This window comes from Alosa pseudoharengus, unplaced genomic scaffold (assembly GCF_046254945.1).
Source record: "Alosa pseudoharengus isolate Yale_2024_CS ecotype anadromous, Long Island Sound unplaced genomic scaffold, YU_APseudo_1.1 YU_APseudo_1.1_scf_4, whole genome shotgun sequence".
Taxonomy (NCBI): domain Eukaryota; kingdom Metazoa; phylum Chordata; class Actinopteri; order Clupeiformes; family Clupeidae; genus Alosa; species Alosa pseudoharengus.
Genome location: NW_027468774.1, coordinates 16121781 through 16140952, shown reverse-complemented (window position 1 = coordinate 16140952; position 19172 = coordinate 16121781). Strand labels below are relative to the sequence as shown.

The following is a 19172-nucleotide window of genomic DNA, read 5'->3' as shown; positions in this document are numbered from 1 at the left end:
GTAGAGCAAATAGACACAATTTGCTTGTTTTATGGGTGAAAAGGGGCATCATCCATAGATATTAATTTTTAAAATGATAAAACTCAACTTTATAATTTCAAGCAAATTATTTTGCGGACCCCTTGGCTATGGGTCGCAGACCCCAAGGGGTCCCCGGACCCCACTTTGAGAACCACTGCCTTATGTAACTTACCTTGCAGTAACAATGAATTTGTCAACATTCTTCTCACCACTGATAATGTGATTTGGACTTGAGACTGTATTTTGCCAGTGTTCCGTTTTCTTTCATTTTGGACACCTCATACATTCAGTGACAGAACACCCTGATTCGTCATACTATATTTACATATTTGGTATTGTTGGATTCAGAACAACCCCACCTTTCCCATAAGCAATCATATGGGTTTCTATGATAATCTCTGGTAAAGCAGCTACAAAGTAAATAAAAACATTCTGCATAGATATTCATTTTTTGCATGTCCGCTTATTTTAGTTGTATGTTTACATGTCTCTATTCATTCCATACATCAAGATATTCACATTCAGTCTTTTTTAGTAGGTAAAGCAACTTCCTGGCTATAAACATGCCAAGTTTCAAAGTTCTCAGAGCTTGTGTGATTGATCTGCACTAATTTATATGCCTTAACTCCAATACGGACAGGCTATTTTAGTCCTTTTTTGGTTTTGGGGTGTATAACAATATCTGTTAATTTAACAATCTTAGCAGTAAAATATTTTTAGCCAAGAATCATTTCATATATGGGAGACCTTAGAGATGAGGAAAAACATTGTTGGGTTTAGTTCTACCTCTGGTAGGGGTATCTCAAAAACTAAAGCCCTTTCTGACCATTTGTCACTAGCCTACACTTTCAGATATTAAATGAGACTCACAATTCAGTTGCTGTAATTATGGCTACATTTTTTTTACTTCTGAAAGTTAGCTGAGTGTTAAATGTACATTATCAAAAAAAGGCCATCGTTACATCATAAATGCATCTCTCTTACATTGTCGCATAAACAGTCAAAACAAAAAGAAAAACTGCAGAATGTGGTAAAGCTGCACATATTGGTACCAGACTCACAATGATAAAATACTCACTGCTACACTGAAGTGGTTAAAATGCAGAAAATGAAATAGTATTGAGTAGAAAATAAAACCAACAAACATTAAAACACATCTTTAAAGAATATACATCATTATTGTTTGTCTTTTTTTTTTTAACTATAGCAAGATTTTAGTAGAAAGTGCATTCTATATGCCAAGGAAAAAAGGAGGAGAATCAGATGCAGGTGATGAAAGAAAAAACAAACCCAAAACTATTTGGATTCATTATTTAGCCAGCCCCGCCTTATGATTGACACACACAGCCATCAGGAGCAGAGCGGACACGACAAAAAAAACGTTTAAGTTTCTTTTTTTCCTGGAGGATTCACTTAGTGAGTCCGTATAATTACTAAATGCTAATTTGGTGTTGTTAGAATGTTGTTCTTATCATGTTCCTATAACATTTTTAAAAACCTTCACTACATTTTATATCATTGGAAAAGAAAAGTTACAATTACTTGTGTGTTCAGTAATCTAACGAGGTGTAATACTGCATTAACGTTAACCCCAACCTCAAATAGGTCACCTAGCGATCAAATTTGGTGGATTTTGAAAGCAATCTGAGGTATCAGAAAATATGCATTTTTCCATGCATTCTCTAACTTCCATCATGCTATGAGCAACTATGATGGACCACCACTAAATATGGGCAACAACCCTCTTAGTTCACTTTATGACAAACAACCTAGTGAGTGGGAAGGGCGAGAAAATACCAAAAAAAATAGAACGAAACGAATTGTGATAATGAACATTATATTGATCATGCTGTTGGAAGGACTGAAACCCTCTCAGCACCTCCGAGGTGATTCTCCTCCTTTTCTCTCACGTCTCAGCCATCTAGACACACACATACACACTCTCTCACTCACCCTCCCAAAACAGGACACACTCTTCCCACAATGCTTTTGTCAGTCTCCAACCTCAACCGTGCCCGTCTCTCACAGCAGTAAAGTGCCTAGGATAAAAACAACTACACCAATTTTGGGGGGGGGGGGGGAAGACAGAAGAAAATAAATCACGAGAAAGCCAAGCCATAATCCAGCTCTCTTCCTGGGCTGCTTAACAAATCGCTCACTCATTTGCCGTTACGAGTTCCCTTCAGTGCCGTGATGCCTTGTGCTCTTGGCAGGGGGGCTAGGGAGCGGTTTGAGACAGGGCCCAGCTCTAAAGCAGCGCTGCACAGGGGCACCCCCTCTCCTCTTCCCTCACTTCTTCTCATCCCATCAACAGTTTCACCAACCAACACCTCTAGCAGCTGAATCAAAGGACGCCAAAGTAAGACAATTCTCTATCCCTCACTCTCTCTCTCTCTCCCTCCCTCTCTCACATACTCTCTCACACACACACAGAACCTAATCATGACAAATATCTGTGTTCAACCAGCCCCAATCCCCCTACACCAAACTCAAGACAGAGAAAGCAGCTTTTCATATCAGCACCACGGGGTATACATCACTGCTAACACACTCGCTCAAACAATCTCTCTCGCTCTCTCTCTCTCACACACACACTCACTCAGACACACAGATTCTCAAGGAAACTCCATCAAAAGAACATTCTAGAGGGAGTCAATCCAACTCATCAAAGTACATGTCGACATATCGGTCTCCGCAACTCCAGCCTCAACACGCACCCCACATGCAAACATACATATACTGTATACACGCAAAGTATGATTACACTTAAGATGAGATTTTCCTTAAAAAAACAAAACACAACAAGAAAACAGTAAATATGTCTATACGCTTACAAAAATTAGGTGAGTGTGTTAGAATATAAAACCGTTAATTTCCATTTTTTTTCTAACTAGTCCTATTAAAGCACGACAGCGTTGCCTCTTCGATCTTGGGATTCACGTAGCTGGTAGCCGTTCTCCCCCAATCTTGCGGCAAGACCCAGAGACGTTTCCTTTCTTCTGATGACAACCTGCCAAAACCAGTTTGATTGAAGACAATCCCCCGCACAAGGTCACATTCAGAGGATCCAAGTTACCATGTCCGAATCAGTTAGAAGTGCCCTTACCGCACACCTTCAACAGGTCTGTGATTGTACGTGTGAGTGTGTGTGTTTGTGTGTGTGTGTGTGTGTGTGTATGTGAAGTGTAAAAGAGGAAAGACAAAAACACGGAGAGACGCCTGTGGGTGCGTCCGTATGACTGAAGAAGCCCTGACCCTCTCCTTAGGAGACGCTGAGGGAGACCTGTATTTAGAGGTTTGTTTTCATTTTCAGTATTCTTTTAAAGAGAGAGTTGTGAGGAATGACCGGTTTCAAACTTCACGTCCTCACCTATAACCGGCACCTGTTTCTGATTAAGAAAGTAACCCGTAGAACCATAGGCAGCAGCAGCTGAGTAGACATTAGTTTGTGAGAGAGAGAGAGACAGAGAGAGAGCGGAGAGGTACTGTTTCACTAGTATAAAGCGAAATCGCTTTCACATGAGGCCTGTGTGATGTGAGCGGTGTTATAATGGTTTTGAGGCTTGAGCCTGCATGTGTGTGTGTGTGTGTATTTGTGCCTACATAAGTGCATTGTAAATGTCAACAGTCTAAAGAGGGAACATGGTTTGCCCCAGCGCTTGGTCATGTTCATATGTCTCACATGAAGATGCAAGCTTCTAATGCTTATGTCCTAAGAGAATTTGAAGTCAGCAGCGGAGCTCTGCGTATTTGTGTATGTGAGTATGTATGTGTGTATGTATTTGTGTATGTGAGTATGTATGTGAGTATGTATTTGTGTATGTGAGTATGTATTTGTGTATGTGAGTATGTGTGTGTGTGTGTATGTATGTGTGTGTGTGTATGTGAGTATGTGTGTGAGTATGTATTTGTGTATGTGAGTATGTATTTGTGTATGTGAGTGTGTGTGTGTGTGTATGTATGTGTGTGTGTGTATGTATTTGTGTATGTGAGTATGTGTGTGAGTATGTGAGTATGTGTGTGTGTGTATGTGAGTATGTGTGTGTGTGTATGTATGTGTGTATGTATGTGTGAAAGCTCCATTTTAAGTCTCTATTTCATTTCTATCACCATTTCATTTCTCTCCAAAAAAGGATGGTGCATAGGGTTCAGGAGGTGTGTTTCTTACAGGAGGTGAGTGGTTGTGTGTAGCCGGGGTGTGTGTGTGTGAGAGAGAGGGAGAGTCAGGGCTCAGTGGTGTTGCTGGCCAGGTCCCGTGCCCTTGTCGGGCTGGGTCAGGTGGCGCAGGTAGCTATCCTCCTGGCCGCAGTGGTTGATTGGCTCACTCTTGAACAGGGCGGGGGGCGGGGACAGCAGGCTGACCGGTGGCGGTGGGATCGGCAGAGCATGCTGGACATGGCTGCCGTGCACCTGGACCTGCTGCTGCTGGTGGTGCTGCGGGTGGTGCTGCTGCTGGTGCTGCTGCTGCTGGGTGGAGACAGGCACTTGTCCAGGCACCAGGTGGAGGTGTGAGAAGCTGTGCCCACCTCCGCCCCGCTGCTGGAGCGACCCGGCTGCCGCGCCCATCATGCCCAGGGAGGCCACACTGACCACCGGACTCACCCCCGCCGGGGGCACCTGGCCCGGGGGCATGCCGGGCGGAGACGAGACTGGGGCAGGACCGGGCGCCAGGTGCAGGGGCATGGCCAGGGTGGCGGCGGCGGCGGGCTGGAGGGTCACGGGGCTGGTGACCCGGAAGCACTTCTCCTTGTGCGCCTTGAGCATGTTGGAGAAGCGGAAGCGCTGGCCGCACACCTCGCAGGGGTACGGCTTCTCCCCCGTGTGCGTGCGCCGGTGCCGCTTCATGTTGGGCCGGCTGGTGAAGCTCTTGCCGCAGATCTCGCAGATGAACGGCTTCTCTCCTGCACAGTCCGAGAGAGAGAGAGAGAGAGAGAGAGAGAGAGAGAGAGAGAGAGGAGAAAATGGAAAAAGAAAGTTAAATAGTTGGGCCCAGAGATGAAGAGGACAGAAATAGAGAGGAGAGAGGAGCGAGGGGTGTGGGGGTGTGGGGGAGGGATGATGAGGCACGAGGAGGGCAGGGAGGAAGGAACAGAATGAGGGAAGGTGAGATGAAAGGGTGATGAGGAGGAGAGAAATAGAGAGGAGAGAGGAGCGGGGGGTGTGGGGGAGGGATGAGGCACGAGGAGGGCAGGGAGGAAGGAACAGAATGAGGGAAGGTGAGATGAAAGGGTGATGAGGAGGAGAGAAATAGAGAGGAGAGAGGAGCGGGGGGTGTGGGGGAGGGATGATGAGGCACGAGGAGGGCAGGGAGGAAGGAACAGAATGAGGGAAGGTGAGATGAAAGGGTGATGAGGAGGAGAGAAAACGCCGGATGTGATGATGTTCAGCAAATGTGTGAATAGGTATCCGAATTAGCATGCAATTATACAACCGAGACTTCTTTCACCCAGCTTCTCTCTCTCTTTCTCTCGCTCACACACACAAAAATCTGTCAAGTCCACACACACACACACACATTCAGACACAGTCCCTCTATTCCTCCCTCATGTAGATTTTCTCTTGCGCAGTTTCTCATGACTAATTATTTTGAACCAAATTACTCCCCCCCCCACACACACACACACACACACCTCACCACCACCACCACTCTGAAAAAAAAATTATCCTTTACATCCTGTACAGCTACACAGTGATATTCTATGGTTTCACAAAGGTTGTCGGCAACCTTTTTTGCCTGGAGAGCCACTTTTACCAAATTTATTTTTTTTTAATCTCAGAAGAGCCACATAAAGACGGTTACAAGAAAAAGTTTGGATATTTAACGTACAGTTACTTTCATTCAACAGAGGATTTTTTAATACATTTTCTACTAGTACAACACAACACTCAATTTTCATTGACATGTCATTGGCGAAATTGAACATTAGGCCTACCAGAGATTAGATTTGATGGCCTTGGAGTCTGGCTGGCTCATATTCAGTGAGGTGAAGTTTCATGCAAGAATTGAGGCGGTCATCATTTAAGGGCAACTCCACGCAAAACTGTCATATATCCATAACGCCAACTAAATAGCCATGGCATTGACATGTGGATGTGACAGTTTTGCGCGGAATTGCCCTTAAATGTGAGCGCAGGTTTGTCTTTATATTTTTCATATGTGAGAAAGATTTCTTACATGCAAGTGGAATAGGGTTAACAGCAATACTAATTCGTAGCAGTGTGCGATATATAACGGGTAGTTCATTTCGCGTTTTCAGAATCAGTCTTTGGTTGGAAACTTTCCCATTTCAGCCCGCTTGTGTTTGCGCTTGCAAGCTGTGGTCGCTGACGTTTCCCTTTTGACATTTTCCTTATCTAGCCTACAGCAAGCGCACACATCAACAATAACAATTAAAGACAAGTGTTCTCGTTGACTGAAATGGAGGGAAATCGGTGATTTTCTTTGATATTGACATGGCAACGAACCGTGAATGTAACAATATTGTGCAGGCTACGGTTACGGAGTCAAGTGAGGTGGGAAGTTATATAAATTACTCAGATAGACCTACGAACTAAAATAAAATACATTTTAATTAAATAGGCCTACTCATTATTATTTTCAAAAGCTGAGCCGCATCAGAGGGCTCCAGAGCTCCACAACCGGGTTGCCGAGCCCTGTGCTAGAAGAACACTTTTTACTTCTGACAATATAGATGCAGATTTTCACTTTCAAGAGGGATCCTAGCTTTTCCCAACTGGTCTTGCCATCCTATTGCCTTCTTTGCAATCTGTGGGAAATGTGTGTGTGTGTGCGTGTGAGCACGCGCCTGCTGGGGCTACTGCAGGCCACTGCCTGGCCTCACGGGCGTGTCCGCCACCGCAACATTCTAAATCTGGCCACGAGAGGGAGGGAACGAGGGAGAGGAGGACATGAAAGAAAAGGAGAGACGCACAGCAGAGGCACACCAAACATCTGTGTGTGTGTGTGTGTGTGTGGGTGTGTTTGTTGTGTGTGTGTTTGATGTGTGCGTGCGTGCGCAGTTTATTTGTGGATGACTTCTTCAGTGTATTGGTGTTCATTATAAGGTGTGTGTTTGTGTGTGTGAGCGTGATTTATTTGTGGCTGCTTTCCCTGTGTGTTGAGTGTTCGCATGCAGTAAGCCTGCATGCACACAGGTGTGTGTGTGTGTGTGTGTCTGTCACCTGTGTGAGTCTTCATGTGCTCATCGAAGTACTGCTTCATGTTGAAGTCCTTGCCGCACCACTGGCACATGAACTGCTTGTGTCCGATGTGGATGCTCATGTGGGAGCGCAGCTGGTACTTGTACTGGAAGCGCTCGTCACAGTTCTGCGCAGGCGATAATGAAGAATTAACACATACACACTGCAATCTCACACCCATACTCTCTCACTCACAATCTCTCTCTCACACACACACACAGAAAAACTGCACTTAAAAGTTTACTGTACTGTACAGACACACATATGGATGAGAGGAGAAATGAGAGCTCTGCAGAGCAGTCACTGAGATCAGAGCTGAGGAACGGTAGACAGGACTGGAGACTGAGCCATGGCAGTCTGTAATAAAGCAGCCTTCTATTACTGCGCATAGCACTGTCATTACAGCACTATTTATAGGAAATGCAGCCCCACCAAGCAAGCAAGCAAACACACACACACACACACACACACACACACACACACACACACACACACACACACACACACACACACACACACACACACACACACACACACACACACACACACACACACACACACACACACACACACACACACACACACACACACACACACACACACACACACACACACACACACACACACACACACACACACACACACACACACACACACACACACACACACACACACACACACACACACACACACACACACACACACACACGTTAAGAGTAAACGGCTCCCCACCCAGACCACCCTTGTTCAACCACACCCACCAGGTTCCCCTGTCTCTATGACAACTGTGACCTGTGGTGCGTATGGAGGATGTGCATCAGCATGCTGAACTAGCTTTCTGTTTGGCAGGATGTCCAAAGAGCTCCATCAGAGAAGTACCAGAGTGCAATGCCACTACACTACAGTGTGCTGCTATTTCAGCTGCCTTTCAACATCCACCAGCGCCAGCTTGAGAACACCCATGCGGGAGCTGAACACATTCCACATTCAACTCCATAAGTTCTCTCACGTTCTATGGCTCGACTATTTTAGTGTACGGCGAGTCGAGCACATTTCTGCCATTTTTTTTCCTGTGTCAACATAACATCTGGTAAGCCATGATGATGGTTTGGAAAGGCCTAAACTATCCATGGCTCTGCTTACGCATTCAACAAACTGGGCAGTTTTGTTTTTTTTACTTGTTTGTACATTTCCATGTAGGCATATTCTGGTGTTTCAGCATGTAGTAACCTTGGTGTCTGCAGCTTAGCTCTCCTCTTCTGGGTGAATCCAAACACCTGCACTGTCTGTACTGTCAACTAAACATTTCCTGGCGACTCACACTGTTTACGGCAGACCAAATTCCTCCCAAATTCATGTCACATATCCTAAATAAATAACCTCTTTGGGCAGGAATTAATAAATATGTTTGTTTTTGGTAAGCCTTAGCACATTTTAGACAAATTCAATGGAGTGGAGTGTCCAAGAATTGGTTATATCCACCAATGCCTTTAGACACCTCCATACATCCTGTACAAATCTAACCAATGAGTAAATCCTGTGGGATTTGACTTCAACAAACAGCTTATATAAAAAGAACACAAATATACAATGTTCCAACCCAGACTGCAATATAAAGAGCCAACAATGAACACATTCAGTGTTTCCCATACATTGACTTATTTGTGGCGGCCCACCACAATATCAACATTGACCACCACACAATGATTTTCCAAGTTGTACTAAATTGCGCTTAAATCTGGTTAGCATCATAACCACGCTGTGCTAATTTAATTTGGGCAGCCGTGGCCTACTGGTTAGCGCTTCGGACTTGTTACCGGAGGGTTGCCGGTTCGAACCCCGACCAGTAGGCACGGCTGAAGTGCCCTTGAGCAAGGCACCTAACCCCTCACTGCTCCCCGAGCGCCGCTGTTATTGCAGGCAGCTCACTGCGCTGGGATTAGTGTGTGCTTCACCTCACTGTGTGTTCACTGTGTGCTGAGTGTGTTTCACTAATTCACAGTTTGGGATAAATGCAGAGACCAAATTTCCCTCACGGGATCAAAAGAGTATATATACTTATACTTATACTTAATTTGTTAAAAACTGTTGTATTCAAGTTCATTCTGCAAACCAACCCCCACAGATGGAATTCAATTCTGTGGGAAACACTGACATTTATTACAACAGTACACATACAAGGGTCTGAATATTTCTTGTTTGATTAAGTATGAGTGTGGTGTGTAAGAGTCTGAGTGTGGTGTGTAAGAGTGTGAGTGAGTGAGTGTGTGAGTGTGTGTGTATGTTGGGGAGACATTGGATGTAGTTGTTTACCTCACAGCGGAAGGGTTTTTCTCCTGAGTGCTGCAGTGAATGCACCTTTAGGGACATGCTCCGCTTGAAGGACTTCCCACACGTTTCACATGTAAACGGCATATCCTTAGTGTGCGCTACGGGTGGGGAGAAGGGACAATAGTCACAAGAGAAAAGGGTGTGTTTGTACCCAATAGATAAACCTTCCAGGAAAAATGAGATTTCCTGCCTTGACTAGAATCCCAAAGTGAGTGTGTGTGTGTGTGTGCATACGTACCGACCATGTGTTTGCGCACATGAGCCATGGTGTAGAACTTCTTCTCACAGATTTCACATGCAAACTTTTTCTCAGCGTAGCCATGGACAATCTTTATGTGCTCGTGAAGGGACCATAGCTTCTTAAATGATTTATTACATGACACACACTGTAAAACACACACACACAGGTTAGGACATGCATTTCTATAGTGGAAGAGGAGGGAACAAGAACACTAATAGTGACAGCATTTTATTTCCTTCAAAGAGTCGATAAATAAACTTAGTGAAAGCATCCCATACTACATAAGTAAACATGTGTACTTAAGCTAAGCTTTCTGTCTGGACCCACACACTGTTTTACATAACATACCAATGAACTACATCCAAGATCACAGGAGCAAGTGACCAAAGTCTGATTGATCGCTCACAAATCTATTACTAACTAGGATCTCATAGTGACTGATGTTGGGTTAACTTATCCAGCTGCTGCTGCAGCATTGGGGGAAAGGGAGACCGAGAATACTACTAACATCGTGTTGATAAAGAAGTAGTGCTCAAATTGCAGCTGCAGCTGAACAGCCAGAGCTGTGAATGAAGACTCTGTGCAAAGTAAACCTCTGCTACCCTCTGGTGGCCACTATGGGAATAACAGGGGCCCCCTGATTCATTCTACTGCTTTGATTTACAGTTGAAATGTTTAATGCAAGTAGTCCTCCACTTTGGCCCCACAACAACTCTAAGGGTGCAATCTCACATACACTCAAACACACAAACACACACACACACACTCACCTGGATGTTCTTCTCACAGTCAGTCTGCTGGTGAAGAGCCAGCTCACTCTCCAGCACAAACTTCTTGCCGCACTTGTCGCAGATCTGCATGCGGCGGTGCGTGACGTTCATGTGCTTCTCCAGGTACCAGCGCGTGTTGAACACTCGCGGGCACTTCTCGCACGCCAGCGTCTCCCGCTCCTCGCCCGCCTCCGCCTTGACCTCACCCCCCCGTGAGCCGGCCGTCGTGCTCACGGCGGAGCCGGCGGCCGAGCCCTTGGACTCGCGGGCGGGCCTACGCTTCCGCGGAGGTGCCTCAGTATTCTTCCGGCGCCCCCTGGTGGTCATGCCTGTGGTTGCGGTGGGGCTGACCGTGGCGGCAGCAGCGGCCGAGACGCGTTGGCTCTTCCGGCGTGGCTGCACCGGGGTCATGCCTCTCCTCGCTCGCTTCGCCCTCCTTGTCCGGTTCATGTTCTCCTCTTCGTCTTCCTCATCTTCTTCTTCCTCCTCCTCCTCCTCCTCCTCTTCTTCTGGACTCTCCTCTTCCTCCTCCTCCTCTTCAGCCTCCGCCTCCTCCTCTTCATCCTCCTCCTCTTCCTCACTTCCCATCTTGCCCTCCTCTGTGGTGTTGGCAGTGCCAGAGCCACCACTCTTGTCCCCTTTGGACACGTTGAGCGTCTGGTTGTTCAGGTTCACCTCCACGATGATCTGCTCCCGTTTAAATTGCTCCTCCTCCTCCTCCTCCTCTCCTTCCTCTTCCTCGTCCTCCTCCTCTGACGAGCCCCCGTTCTGGCTTTGCCCGCCTGGTGCTGCCTCCTTGCCCCCCTCCCTGAAGAACTGCTGGGAGGGGTTGGTGGCGCCCATGTTGGCGGCGGCCACCGGCTCCCCGCCTGGCGGCTTGGCGGCCATTTTGTTGTCCACCAGCACGGAGTAGGGCTTGCCCCCGCCCTCGCGCTTGTACAGCTTGCCTGCTAGGTTGCCGTCGGCAGCGGTGGGGTGGTAGTAGGGCTGGGAGCCGTGCGTCCTGGACGCCTCCTCTTGGGACATTCCGTCTCCAGGCGCCGCTTCCTTCGCCGCCTGGCAGGACTTCATCGGGGTGGCGAAGCCGCCGGGGACGGGCGACCGAGGGGACGGCTGGGCCAGCGCAGGCGAGGATGGAGGCCCTCGTCCAGTCAGAATAAGAATGGTTCAGGAGGGGCAGGGGGGCACCAGGTCTATCCCCCACCCCTCCCCTTGACGGAGAAGCACACAGAAGAAACAAGAGCGGTCAGAGCCGAGGCGTCCCCAAAAATTTTCTCAGCCCGACCCCCAAGGGACGCCCATGACCTCTGGTTTCCGAGTGAGCGTGGTGGAGCACTCCGCCGAGACGAGAGAGGAAGGAACAGGTGCGAGACAATGACAGAGGACTTCTTTTTTTTTTTTTTTTACAAAAAAAGCACCACACTCTCCAAGAAGGCTACAGGTGTAAAACAGACAGTGAATATATTCAGTGACAGTCTGCAGAGACTGCTAGACTTGCTTGATTTGCGCTTTATCTCCTCTTTGTACGGTCCTGCTTGTCTGCTGCTTCAGATGCTATCAAGTCCTACTTTATGAATCTCGCTCAGCCTTTCCGTCGTCTGCGGGCGATATCGCCTGGACCTGCCTGTTCTGGTTCAGCATCCAGCCGCTGAGGGTTGCTTTACCGAGAGGGATGAACAAAACAAAGAGAAAGAGAGAAACAAGGAGACAGAGAGGGAGTTGTGAAAACAGTTGTGATAACAGTGCACTACAGTGTGTGACACGAAACTACAGTCTGGTTAAGGTGCTGAGATCTAACACTAAATCTTACTACCATGCACGCCTCACCGCAACGGGCCCTACGTCTCAGAATGACTGTGTGTGTGTGTGTGTGTGTGTGTGTGTGTGTGTGTGTGTGTGTGAGAACAGAGGAAAACCACATGCAGCACTTAGCAAAAGGCACACACCTCCCACACACGCAAAGCAGCCCTCGATGTTTCACATCTCGACAACATCGCTCAATATGTTCTCCCATCCAGTTTAGGTTCCCATCGTAACATCGCTAGCCACGGCTCATCCACTGTGGGCCATCTACATCGCTATCAGCAAATCTCAGGATGTCTCCCGAGCAATTACTGATTCACTTCCACACGTATTGTAAACGTACACCATGATCCGTGAACATATCCATGGACACTGCCCTTACCTGTGACCTTTGTGTGACCTCTAGGGACACATGTGGAGAATCAGCAGCGCTGTCACTTGCAGGCCCCCGAAATAAACAGCACCAACACAAATCCAAAGAAAGCACCCCTCCCTCTTCCTCCCTTAATAAAGGAGTACCGTCATGTTGAGAAATGAACGTTCTAAAGAATATCTGGGTTCATTGAATTCAACATAGAATTTTAGAACCTTCAATTGTTGCGGAACTTAGAATGTTCAAAAACCTACACCTTTAAGGGTTAACTGTCAGTGCAACACTAATTCCAAGAAACAAAAGGCTGAAGCTACAGCCCCTGTGATAGGTGCAGAGCCACACACTTTTTGGCAGATTCAGCAAATTGCTTCTTGTGGTCTTCTAGCTGTCTGTTTAGTGTTTGCACTCAAGACAACTCTGGTGTTCTGTTCGTACACAACACTAGCTCTGCAAATAGGAAACAAATGCAGCGCCTAGAACCAAGTCATAAACGATGCCAGCCAATCAGTTTAGGGACAAAGAAGGAAGGAGCGCAAGTTGATTGGCTTTTGAGCTGAAATAATATACAGCGATTAACGAAAGCCAATTGGACTGCATCTTTAAATGGTATAAAACGTAAGTGTCATTGGTGACATTAGTGTGCTAGACAAATTTGAAAAAGATCTGGTAAACATTGCAGGCTTGTATCACAAAATTCACGCATGATCAAGGACACTGAAAAAGCCATGAAAGTTAAGAAATACTTTATCAACTGAGTGCATGATGAATGACAAGCTGTACAAATTAATCTTGATTACTTTTAAAATGAACTGAATATGACTGAATAACAAATGGTGTCCCATATCAACATCCTCCACTTTTACATTCTCACAGAACTACACACACTCACACAAAGCCACAGCCACTCCACCTTTCATCCGGTGCATGCTGCTGCTGCTTTCTGAGAACTGAGGGGAGCTAGATGTGTTAAAACAAACCACAAACTTGTGTCTGCGCGCATGTGGGAAAGGGGGCCAATGGGCAGACAGCACCATTTACCGTTTGTGCACGTGTAGACGAAGCCTAGATTGTGGAGTAGTTAATGCTGGTGGTGGCAGAGCAAAAGTACCTTCTACTACGCTATCTGAGCGCTCAGCCCTTTATTGTAGGGCGCCACCAAATGCTGCCCTGACATCCGTGAGATCAGATGTTCAGTAAGCGCAGAGTTCTTCTCTTGAGGCACACATCTAGCTGATGGAAAGGTGCTTGCTTTCCAGATGTTGCACCTGTGAGAGCACTCTCACTGAAGTGACCTCAAGATGCAAAAAGTCCTCTGTGGCAAAAAGCCAAGGTTTTAATCTGGTTGGTTAGGGAACAAAGCAAGCTTTTCCTGCTAGCTTTTTTTTTCTGTTGCTTTGTGATGTCCAAGAGAATGCCTTTTTCCTCAAATATGACAGGAAATATGGAACCATTTTCAGATTTCTTGCTACATTTCCAGTTCACAATGTGAGGCTTATTCCAATAACTTTTATGTCAAATACAAGCCTGTACCTAGACTTTGTGCCTGCCCAAATCTTCCTGAATGTCCCGTTTGTATAGAGGTTTGAGGATGTACCATTCTCGTAAACTTACCTAGAGGGCCTACATAATGGAGGGAGAAAAGGGACTTATTGAGATCTTAACAAGGTCAGAGCTGAAGAAGTGGGACTGCCACAATACAACAGCATTGCTGCCCCTTTGGTCCATATGCATCACTGCGGGAGTATGGTTCCAAATACACAGAACATTGCCCTCTGCTCTTGAGAAACAACCTTGCCCTGTTTTGGGAGATTCACACAGAATCCTATTCCTCTTTGTCTTTGTGCTACAGGCGATCTAGTCAGAGTAGGCAGAGGAAATGGAATCATATGGTTCATAGTCATAGTGACTTCTAAACCACGCCTACAAATCTTGAATCATTTAGGCTGATAAATAAACTTTTTGACCCCAGATGGAATATGAAATAAGCTTAACTAGCTGCACATGTAATCAATCGATCACAGCACATCAGAACCCCCTCCCCCTCCACTAAAACTACAGCTATGAGGCCGCTAACTGTGCATGTGTGCACATCAGTTGAGTTCCTTCTTCCACCTTAGCATTATGACAAATGCATGCAAATATCCATATATTTACAAAAACATTCAAGATAAAAAATATTAACAGCTTAAATTCCTGTTTGTGTGGTCTCTGACAGCCTAACACATTTACTTAAGTATATTGCATAACTGTAATGCAATGGTGGCAGCCATCTTGAACAAAAAATGAACTGGCATCACAACCGTTTTGGTAGCAGGTTATGGCCATACTCACAATCAAACTGGAAGTAGCTTGACTGTTAATTTGAATGGAATATGAATTATACTGCCAACAGACATACTGTGTCGTGGAGAGTGCAACTATTTCCAAAAAGCATCTGCACCGTTCTTTTAACAAAACCAAATTTAAACGCAAACAAACCATACTTGTGCTCAGCTCAGTAAGCACTGAGGAGATCTGGCTTAATATAGCACCTGTTTGCCTTCAAACACTTCAAGTGTTCGATCAGGTTGGTTGACTTTGTGTGCCAGCCACCCACTTTCCTGTTCTCAGAGCAGAAAGGCCATGCGACTGCACATGGTGCTTTAAAGAGTTTGTGGCTACGACTCCACTCCACTCCACTCTGTATCCAATGCTGCCTATTGTCAGACTGTGACTGCACGTTTGTGTGGCTGTGAAAAGAGAATCCTCCTCCAGTCGTTTGACTTTCACAACTGTAGCACATTATCTCCCTTACTCACTCTTTCTGTTGCAGTGTTTCCTCTAGGATTTTTTTAAGCAGTGGGGGCAGGCCTGTTTCGGATGGTTTCCAGACCCTCTGCTTGACCTGCTATAACTATAAGTGCAGACCCGAGCTCTCTAATTTAGATACATCAGGCAAGGTCAGAAGGGACAGCATGTCCACTCTACAATCCCTCTTTCATCAGAGGCAGGAGGCAACATTAGGGTACGAGGAGGGGGCAGCACAGGGAACAGCAGAGATTAGAGAAAGAGTGTGAATGGGACTGGAAACAATGCAGTATGGGATTTTATTCAAAAGAGAAAGTAACATGGAGGAGCGAGGTGAAGAGACCCAAGCAGACAGAATTGGGGGGGAATTAAGATTTGTAAAGCTAGAGGCAGGTTGGAGTTTCTTTCCAGAGAGAGAGAGAGAGAGAGAGAGAGAGAGAGAGAATTCCTGCTCACTTTTATCCACCTGTTCCACTCTCTCAAGCTCCCTCTGTGAACTTTAATTAGCTTTCAGAGGCTTTAGAGGTGGAGGGAAGAAGAAGAAATGGATGCAAAACACAGACAGGAAGAGAGAAATCAAAGCATGAAGGGAATCACTCAAAGACAAAGTTGTCAAGAATGAGGCAGCGAGATAAGGCATTACAGAGACCTACATAACTAGCAAGACCTTAAGCAAGGGAGCAGTACCAACACAGGTATTTACATGCAAATCCAAACCGAGAGAAGGGATATCTTCAGCAGAGAGAAGGGATAACTTGATAGCGGGAGGAGGTTAGTAGTGAAGAGATAGAACGGGAAGTATGCTGGCTGCTACCTGCCTAATCCACTGCTCCCTGTTTAAATGCATTCTTTGCAAAGGGTTTTTACAGGGTACAATCCCCCAGGTGGTCCCTTCCACTCTGCAGAGCTTTCTGCTGTTCCCCACAAATGCTGTTTCTGTCTACTCTTCTCTGCTATGGAATTATATTACCTAGAACAGGGGTTTTCAACCGGTGGTCCGCGGCCCACTTGCGGTCCGTGAGGACATTGGAATCAGTATTTTTATACAGTGGTGGTCCTGGCGTTACGTAATTAGTCAGAATGGTGGTCCCTGGTCCACAATCAGTTGAAAACCCCTGACCTAGAAGGTCATCGACCAAGAGGTCTCCGGGAAAGATAACTAGCAGAACAAGTTTCAATCCAATTCTCTGGTTTACACCTACCATCATTAAGCAAGTTGTTTTCATTACAGATGGCTGCAAATGGACAACAGGCAAGTGATTAACTGGATTCAGAAATAGGCTAGAAATGATTCAGTGATGCCCTTCATTGCTCACTAGACTGAAGTGAATTAAACTGCATGGTGACAGTGGCTATCAATGCTGAATGTATGGAACTTCTCAATTCAAGTAGTAACATTGTTACAATGTAATGTAACACAATGTTTTGTCATTACTGGCCATAAATACCCATAAACGTATCATAACAGACACACACACACAATGCCATGCTATGCTGAGAAATCATAATAAACTGCTAAACACTTGCTATCTATGAAAATACCTTAACACCATCCGAGTTCTCATCAAAGAGAGAAGTACGGTCATTCTACGACGTTCACGTAAACTACGTTTTGATGTACCTGGAAATATTTGGGGAACCTCAAAGTTGACAGCTTCGTTTGTTTTCCATTCATTTAATCAAAAACCATCAGACTGTGCGCGACATCTTTGTTTTTTTGAGGGGGGAAGATTGGCATGGGTTTCTAGGCCTGGAAGTTCACCCGTCGCCTGCAAATTCCTGCCCCTCTCCAGAAGAAGCTAGCACGTAAGCTAACTCCGCTAACGTTCACCAAGCCGCCGTCTCAATAAGGGCCTACTTTATGAATCTGAAAGTGGTCCTGCAAGTCCAACACTATGCACATTTACAATGTGAAATACCGAATGATTCTAAAACATTAGCAGTCATAATAATTGTTTATGGCACCAGCATTTGGACAAACACACAGTACTGCGTGGCAATCGTCAACTTTTTAAAATCTGCGCAAAGAAAGGGTTAAATCGAACGAAACATTGGTTGGTCAAGACGACAGGAAAGCAGGCCATTCGGTTAGCCAAGTTATACTAGCGAGCTAGCTAGTTAGCGAGCTAGCGGACGACCGATTACCACAGTCACAGATGCGTCTGCAGATGCATCAACCAGACGGCAAGACACCGCACTAAATTACAAAGGTTGTTTGTTCTGAGGGGTTTATGTAGCTGCTTGCTCAATCTTACGTAATCTCACTAGCTAGGTAGCTAGCCATGATCTGTTCAACCACAAAGAATGCTAGTGTTTGGAGGTAATTAGCTAGCTAGCTAACGTTACCTTCGTGACACACAGCTCGCTAGCGAATCCTAATCGCAAACGACTTTCACTTTTTTAACCCAAAAACCGCCCAGATTGATTTGAAACCTGCTGTGATTTTTAAATTGTTTGCATTGACACGGTGTCGCACGCATGATCCACTTGCAGCTCAGAGCTGTGCGTATGTGCTGCTTTGTTTGACAACCGGATTAAGGTTAGCAACTAAATAAGAACGCTTTAAAATATCTCTTTTCTGAACAAAACCCTGTGCATTGCAATTTGCCCGCTGAAACATACAAACGCAGTTGGCTGTTGACAATTACTCACGCACAGCAGTGCTGTACCTGTGAAAACGCCCACGGTAGAATTTCTTCTTCTTTGTTGTAGTTCGTGGCTGATTGTCATCTTTGTAAATAAACGATATAGGTAAAAAGCTTAAATTAACTTGTAGCGAGCTCTTGTGCTCAGTTGGCTACTCACCCGATTCGCGAGCGCCCTCTTCCTCATCGCGTGCTGTCAAGAGTTGCAGGGATTCAGAGCTGAGACACAAAACAAAACAATCTTCAAAAACGTCTGTCTTCCCATAAGGTCTGAGAATCAGGTGTATTGAACTCTTAAATTTGCGGTTGTCAGTAAGTATGGCATACTAGAAATAGTGTGGTAAATCTCGCAATGCTGTTTTGAAACGAGAAGTGTGTGTTTGCAAACAGACCCCCACCTTTGCCGTTACCGTCAGGAGCAAGCCATCGCTACGTGGCCGCCCGGCCTATGTCTCGAGCACTAACCATCCATCATCCCGTAGAGGCGCTCTAATGGGGCTGCCGCGCGGTTTCTGTCTGGCTTGGTCTGGGCGCGCATATCGTCGCGGAGGATTTTCACCCGTCTCCTGCCATGAGCCCTGATCAGACGGGGCGCGCGCACGTAGTCGTCCCCGTCCGTGATTGAAACAGTGCTAAATGAAGATGCATTAAAAAGTACCCTAACAGGAGACGTGGCTTTATTCATATTCCAGAATTCATATTTCAGGTGCTTATTGGAGGGACATGGAAAAGATTAGCTTCGCAGTTGACTCATGTTTGATTTTTACATCATTAGACCTCAGTTTACAGTCCATAGTCCATGGTCAGCGCAGGTCAGACACGACGCAGGGGCACCCTAGTATAGGCCTAGCTCATAGACCACTGGTCAGTGCCAGTGAGAGAACCAGAGCACAAATGAGTTGATGAGATTGTGAGTGCTTGCACTGTGAACTATATATAGTTTTACACAGGAAACACTCAAAAGGGCTATGGTGAGGGGCTGGAATCTATCTCCAATACCA

At 46.0% G+C, this 19172-nt stretch overlaps 1 protein-coding gene across 3 annotated transcripts; it reads right to left on the bottom strand.

Annotated features, from left to right (window-relative positions):
- Window positions 1–853: 853 nt before the first annotated feature.
- On the bottom strand, window positions 854–18831 carry znf652 (zinc finger protein 652). 3 transcript variants are annotated; one of them, XM_076265019.1, is made up of 7 exons: window positions 18570–18831; window positions 18332–18390; window positions 10564–12221; window positions 9791–9938; window positions 9535–9650; window positions 7204–7348; window positions 854–4922 (listed from the first exon to the last, which is right to left on the bottom strand). In XM_076265019.1, exons 3-7 carry the CDS (start codon window positions 11632–11634, stop codon window positions 4252–4254), a joined length of 2151 nt encoding a protein of 716 aa, XP_076121134.1. In that variant the 5' UTR covers window positions 11635–12221; window positions 18332–18390; window positions 18570–18831; the 3' UTR covers window positions 854–4251. The 3 variants fall into 3 exon arrangements, with proteins under 3 accessions (XP_076121134.1, XP_076121135.1, XP_076121136.1); XM_076265020.1 differs by lacking the exons at window positions 18332–18390; window positions 18570–18831 and adding an exon at window positions 18196–18287; XM_076265021.1 differs by lacking the exons at window positions 18332–18390; window positions 18570–18831 and adding an exon at window positions 12749–17959.
- Between the last annotated feature and the right edge of the window lie 341 nt (window positions 18832–19172).